Source organism: Limulus polyphemus, unplaced genomic scaffold (genome assembly GCF_000517525.1).
Source record: "Limulus polyphemus unplaced genomic scaffold, Limulus_polyphemus-2.1.2 Scaffold8, whole genome shotgun sequence".
NCBI classification, from domain to species: domain Eukaryota; kingdom Metazoa; phylum Arthropoda; class Merostomata; order Xiphosura; family Limulidae; genus Limulus; species Limulus polyphemus.
The window spans coordinates 196,697-202,848 of NW_013665618.1; the positions used below are offsets into that span (position 1 = coordinate 196,697).

Genomic DNA, 6,152 nt, shown 5'->3' on the forward strand with positions numbered 1-6,152 from the left:
AGAGGATGTGGCTTTGAAAGACAATGGATTTCATACCAAAACTAGCTTCGCATATATCATGTTGTAGGGGATATTTTGCTTTTTATCTGAGTAGTTTTTATCAACGTGTATTTGATTAATTATTTAACAAATTACAATCTATATGCTTATTCGTAAACTGAAATTCAGCTTCACATGTTCCGGTTTTTGGGTAGGGTTTTATTAGACTATAAAATTTTATTATCTGATATTCAAATATAATTATGAAACTAATAACGTAATATTCAAGGCTTTTCTTTGTGTTGTGTTAAGATGTGTAAGACTGTTCTTTTAGTCTTAGCACTCGCGCGTGTGGATTATCATTATATTCATCATTATATCTGAAAAATGATTTTAAAGAATTTTTGACACGCATACCAAACCACAGGAACAATCGATTTATGCTTGATTTCGATATATCACCAAGTTCCAAAGTTCTTTTCAATACTTCTCGAAACTAAAAAAATAAAATACGTTAGGAAACTTAGTTCGTTTGAAAGGGTTAAAGACAGATGATGAACAACTGAAATAATGACAACCACGTTTGAGTTCACACAAAGAAGCAGGTTGTGTCCTATTCGAATTTCCTTCTTAAAGTTAACTCAAAAAGGTTAAATGAATCTATAGAAAAGGTTTACAATACTAAGCGATGTCTTAGACATAAGTTGAAAATTAGGAATCGGGAATTAAGTGTAAAAATAAACTAAAACCATTTAGTTATTTATGCAAACTTTTCAAATAGTCTTACGTAGTTTTTTATTACATTTGTCTGAGTGGACTGAATATGGTTAATATGTTTGTCTTTAAGTAAAACGAAATAAAAAATAATAACACTGTATTTTTTGGTATCTTCTTCGGAGTTACTTATAATAACAATAAGTTTTAAAGTACAAAAAATGAGTACTATTTACAGAAATCAAACTAGTTAGGTATACTTAAGCTCTAAATACTTAATTTGATATTTCAAACAGGAAAAGTTGCACATCACTATATTAATGTTAAAACGAATTAGATTTAATATAATATATATTGTTCGAATATAATACAGTTAGTGTTTTCGAATGCATTTAACATTTTCTTGCATACTTTAGTTCATTTACTTCATAGTTTCACGTAATGTTGTAGTCAGGGATGGATTAAGGGTCAAAGGGGCCAGGGGCTAAAGTTTTCTACGGAGTCTATTATGATCGCGGTTAACGACTTAGGTAAAACAAAAACTAAACCTCATAATGGGCATTTTTTTTATCCGGGCCTATGGCTACAGCCCCAATATCCTGCTCTTTAATCCATCATACTATAACTAACAAAATGCATGACAGATATAAATAGCTGTGCTTAAAAAAAAAAGACATGTAACTAAAAACCTTTTGAAGAAATTTCAGTCTTTTTAGGAATGAATACAACAAAGAAAGACGATGTTTTAAATTATAATTTGTTCGTTTTTGAGTTGGCTGATAGCTCAACAGTAAGCTTGAGGGTTTATAATATCGGTGTTTTAGGTATAACACAACGCAACTAGCAAGTTTTGTAGCTTAGTGCTTTAAAACAAACAACTTTCATCTCGGGATATGAAGAAAAGGCTAAAATTTTACAAAATAAATAGTTTTAAACCACAGAAGAACTGTTAGTGTGCATTGTATTCTATATACTTGTTATTTATGTCATAAATTGAACATGAAATTTCAGTAAAATATTACTATAGAAATGATGAATAGCAAATTGACTGAAAGTAACGAACGGGTAAATGTTTTGTACCTTACAACTTAAAAATAAATTAACTTAACTTGTTATTAACGCTGAATATTGTTTAGAAGAAATTATCAGTTTATAAGTAATATGTATATCCACAATAATATTTTAGAGTTTCATTTCCTTCTCGAGAGAGGGCGGCGCTTTTGCTAGAAAGCTGAGTTTTAACTTGAATAAATAGGACCACCCGCACAGTTGGTAACTTAGTTTATGGACAACCTGCGAGAAGTGTGAATGGGAGAATTCTATTCAGACAACAATGGGAAATGCTTTAAGTTAAGGTAAATTCAATAAATGTGTGTCGCAGTCTATCATTAGGTTATGAGGACGATTTTACGAAATTTAGGATGAAAAGTTTGATGAAACTTCACTGCAGTTCTTCTTTTAAGAAATCCCAAAGATTTAAAATAATTTACTGTCGTAAAAGTGATAGCTTATTTCACACAAACGTAGGCTCTCCTTATTAAATAGTGGTTAAATTTCATATTTCTGGTTGGTTGGTGCCGATTTGAGTAAATATGTAATGAATTTTTATTCAACATAAAAAGTTTTCTTACTTAATTATACTTCAAACCATGGACACTTGCTAGCACAATCACCAACATCTATGATGCTATCCGCCATAAGAAACTTAAAGTGTAAAAGTTGAAGTCTCCTGACTGTACTGAAAATGAAGCTCGTGCTCGCCTTATGTCAGTTACTTCTGCTTATTGAAGGTAAGTGAAGAGATACGAAAATAGGTTTAATTTGGAAATATCTATGTTTGACAGATTATTGTAAACTACTAGTTTTCTTCTATAGACGTTTGGTGAGAATTTGTTAAAAGTTATATGACGGTTATAATAAGTATTTGTTTTATATTTATGTCTGTATCTATTGACCTATATTATTAATATAGTATTTTGTGAAAATAATAATTTGCAAGAATAAAGAGTAGGTCTAAAAAAATATTTCTTTTTCAAAGACAAAAAAGAAAGTACAGCGTGTATCAAATAACTAGTTTTATTCATCAAATAATAAGTAACGGATCTTAATAACAGATCGTGAAGATCAAAGAGAGTGTTTTTTATTATTATTGTTGCTATTGTACAAGATGCATCAAACGATATTTCCTGTCAGATCAGAGCGATAGACAGAGCGAAGATTGCTTATGGTATATTTAGCACTATGAAAATAATCAAAGAACATCAAGAGGCCTGGTACGGCCTGGTGGTTAGGGTGTTTGATTCACAATCTGTGGGTCGCGTTTTCGAAACCAGTTACTGAACATGTTCCCTCTTTGAGCCGTGGGGGGCTTTATAATGTAAGGGTCAGTGCCACTTTTGATTGGTAAAATAATAGCCTAAGAGTTGGCGGTGGATGATTTGACTTGGTGCCTTCCCTCTAGATTATCATTTCTAAATTAGGGAAGGCTAGCGCAGATAGCCCTCGAATAATATGACGCGAAATTCAACAAATTAGCCATGAGACAGTTTATGCGAGCCTCTAACGATTTTTCCGCATGGACAAAAATTAAAATAGAAATCGAAGAAATAAGACATTTAAATCTTTCTCAAACTTTAGTGAAATTATAGATGTATTCACGTTTGTATCTTATATTCAGAAAAGGTAATAACATTAATTTATGTTAGAAAATATCCAACGTGAAATATAAGTTTTATGTGAGATTCTCTATCTGTCTGATAACAATATGAAATATTGAGTTATGCAGGTTATAATGTCACTAGTAAGTTCACGGAAGATAACAAAGAAGTGAAACATTTGCACATCTTGCTTAAAATAACTATTTAAATGTTTCTGTCTCTTCTCAAGTAAAATTTAAGCCATGCAGTGAATCCTGAAAGTCCGCAAAACTTTCTTCTTATAGGGAATGAAATGGGAAAAATCTTGTTTCGAACAATCTCTTACATGACCATAATAATTTTCAATTATTGATTTCAGTGAATCCTGAGAGCCGCGAAACTTTCTTTTTATTCTTCTAATTTTCATATAAACCCAAAGTGTTCTCTTTACCTCCAAATCTCTTTTGACTCCTAGAGGAGGAACCTATTTAGAAAATTTCCAAAATGTGAGTTTTGATTATTGTCTAGAGCCTACACATAAAGTTAAAGTCGCTTCATCCAAAATAAAGAGATGAGTTAAAACACAAGGGTAATTTAGATTTGCTATATAGCTTGTTTTGAATAACATGAAAATGTCGCATGATACGAGGTCGAAGTATTTGTGAGTAGATAAAAGGATACTTGTTGGAACAACACAAGGGAGCTTTCTATATTAGAAATTCGAATTTTTACACTAGCAAAAATGCAACGCTTCAAATATAACTTGTAATGTATCGTGTGGAAAAATATCAATCAGAACAGTAGAATCCAACTTTCTGTTCTTGAGCTTCTGTGGACGAAATCTGCAGTACCGAATATGATATTAAGAAACATCAGTACAATAACGATATTTGGATTTGGATTTTTATCACAAGCTTTATTAACGGTTATACAGTCTTGGCCAAAATGTTTGCATATTTGGTAACAAATAAGAGCATTATTATTATGATGGGATTCAAAACATATATAATGACAAAATATAACATCAAATTATTATAGATAGTATCTGTAACCTTATATCAGTTCATATTAAACATTCAGTACTTGATTGCTTTTCTTCATACTGCAATAACCTCTATAAGGCGACGTGGCATGCTGTCGATGAGGTTATTGATGTAATGCACCATGATGTAATCCCAAATTGTCATATGAAGGCGTAGAAACTCAGCTACAATAGCTGATTTAGGGTCGCGGTTAGCAATTTTTCGGCTCAGTTCTGGCCAACAGTTCTCAATGGGATTACAATCTGGAGACTTTGCTGACCATGGCAATCTTGTAACTATCTCCAGTTCGAGATAATTCTCTACAATACGTGCACTGTGGGAAGTGTCATTATCATCGTGGAACAAAAAGTTGTTGCCAAACCTTACCCTAGCATATGGCAGAAATATCGTCTCCATGTGATGCCTGTAGGAGACGTCATTGGCGGTTCCCTGGATAATAATATGAAGAGCATTTTTCCACCATGTTCTGCGCCACCTTCTACGTGTTCCCTTTGGAAAAAACACGCTTCCCTTATCTGTTCTTCAGGCAAACGACGAACAAAAATCCTCGCATCAGCTTTAACAAGACGAAAACAGGACTCCAGTGTCGCCAGTGTCCTAACTGTAAGTTCGCATGCTGTCTTACCCAAGTAACACTACGACGGCGGGGGATTCTGGCCAATTTCAGTTTGCAGATAGCCTTTAATAGCCTGTTGCAAAACAACATTGTTTGGTCAGTCTTCTATTCACTTAATTTTCTGTATACCCTGGAATGAATGTGTTCATGCCATTCCTGTCGTAAGGTGTTGCAATACATCTTTCGACCTTGACGTGTCAACCTGATCAAAATACAGTCATCTCAGGCAGTAGTATTTTGGCGTTCACCAGCAGACTTTTCTGGAACAACGTTTCCTGTAGTCCGCTGACGTTTAAGGATTCTGGATACAATACACTGTGGGTATCATACTTTTCTGGCAATATCCATTTGCTTCATACCATTTCTGGACAGTCGAACAATTTGACGCCCTATAACTTCTGGCACGACAAGGCATGACTCTACACCAAGTACAGAGAAATTGTCTAAACAAAGCGTTGATCTGCTCTGTAAAAAAGATTATACCAAAAGCACACCGATTTATACAAAACATCATACGCTACCTTTCTTGTTACTACTCAGGCATTTACTCAATAATTACTCTATGTATGTAGACAATAACATCAATATAGACCAGTATGCAAACATTTTGGCCAAAACTGTACTTTCTTCATTCTAAGATGAGAGCAAACATTTATTTTTTAGGTTATTTGTTTTATCCATTTCATTGAGATTTTTCAGGTTTCAGGAAAAAAAAAGCATTTCATGAAATATTCAGCCATGTGGAAAAAGCCTTAAAATTTGGAATTCGAATAATATACCTGACTTTCATTTCTTTCCCTATTCATTGTGAAACATTTGGAGCAAACACCAAACTTTGAATCAACGTGTAACACAAGCAGTGACGTTTTAATGTTTTATTTATACTGTAAAGTTTAAAGAAATGTTCATGTATTCATAACACTCAATAATGTTTTCTGTTTTTTTTTGTTAGAATGACCTTTAAATTACCATACCTATTTTAGGTATTAATTTACCATACAATCCTTTAAAAATGGCTTAACTTTTGCATTGACATACTACATATTAGTATCATTAATTACTGTGTATCAATATATATATATATATATATATATATATGTGTGTGTGTGTATATATATATATATCGCCCCCACGTGGCACAGCGGTATGTCTGCAGAGTTACAA

General features: G+C 32.8%; 1 protein-coding gene across 1 annotated transcript in view; it reads left to right on the plus strand.

Annotated features, from left to right (window-relative positions):
* The first annotated feature begins 1,998 nt into the window (after positions 1 to 1,998).
* Positions 1,999 to 6,152, plus strand: part of LOC106477493 (carbonic anhydrase-related protein 10-like) — a 146,746-nt gene continuing 142,592 nt past the window's right edge. Inside the window, exon 1 of the mRNA XM_022381668.1 lies at positions 1,999 to 2,483. Within this exon, the coding sequence (XP_022237376.1) occupies positions 2,438 to 2,483 (46 nt within the window). The 5' untranslated portion in view covers positions 1,999 to 2,437. The remainder of the gene's footprint in view (positions 2,484 to 6,152) is intronic.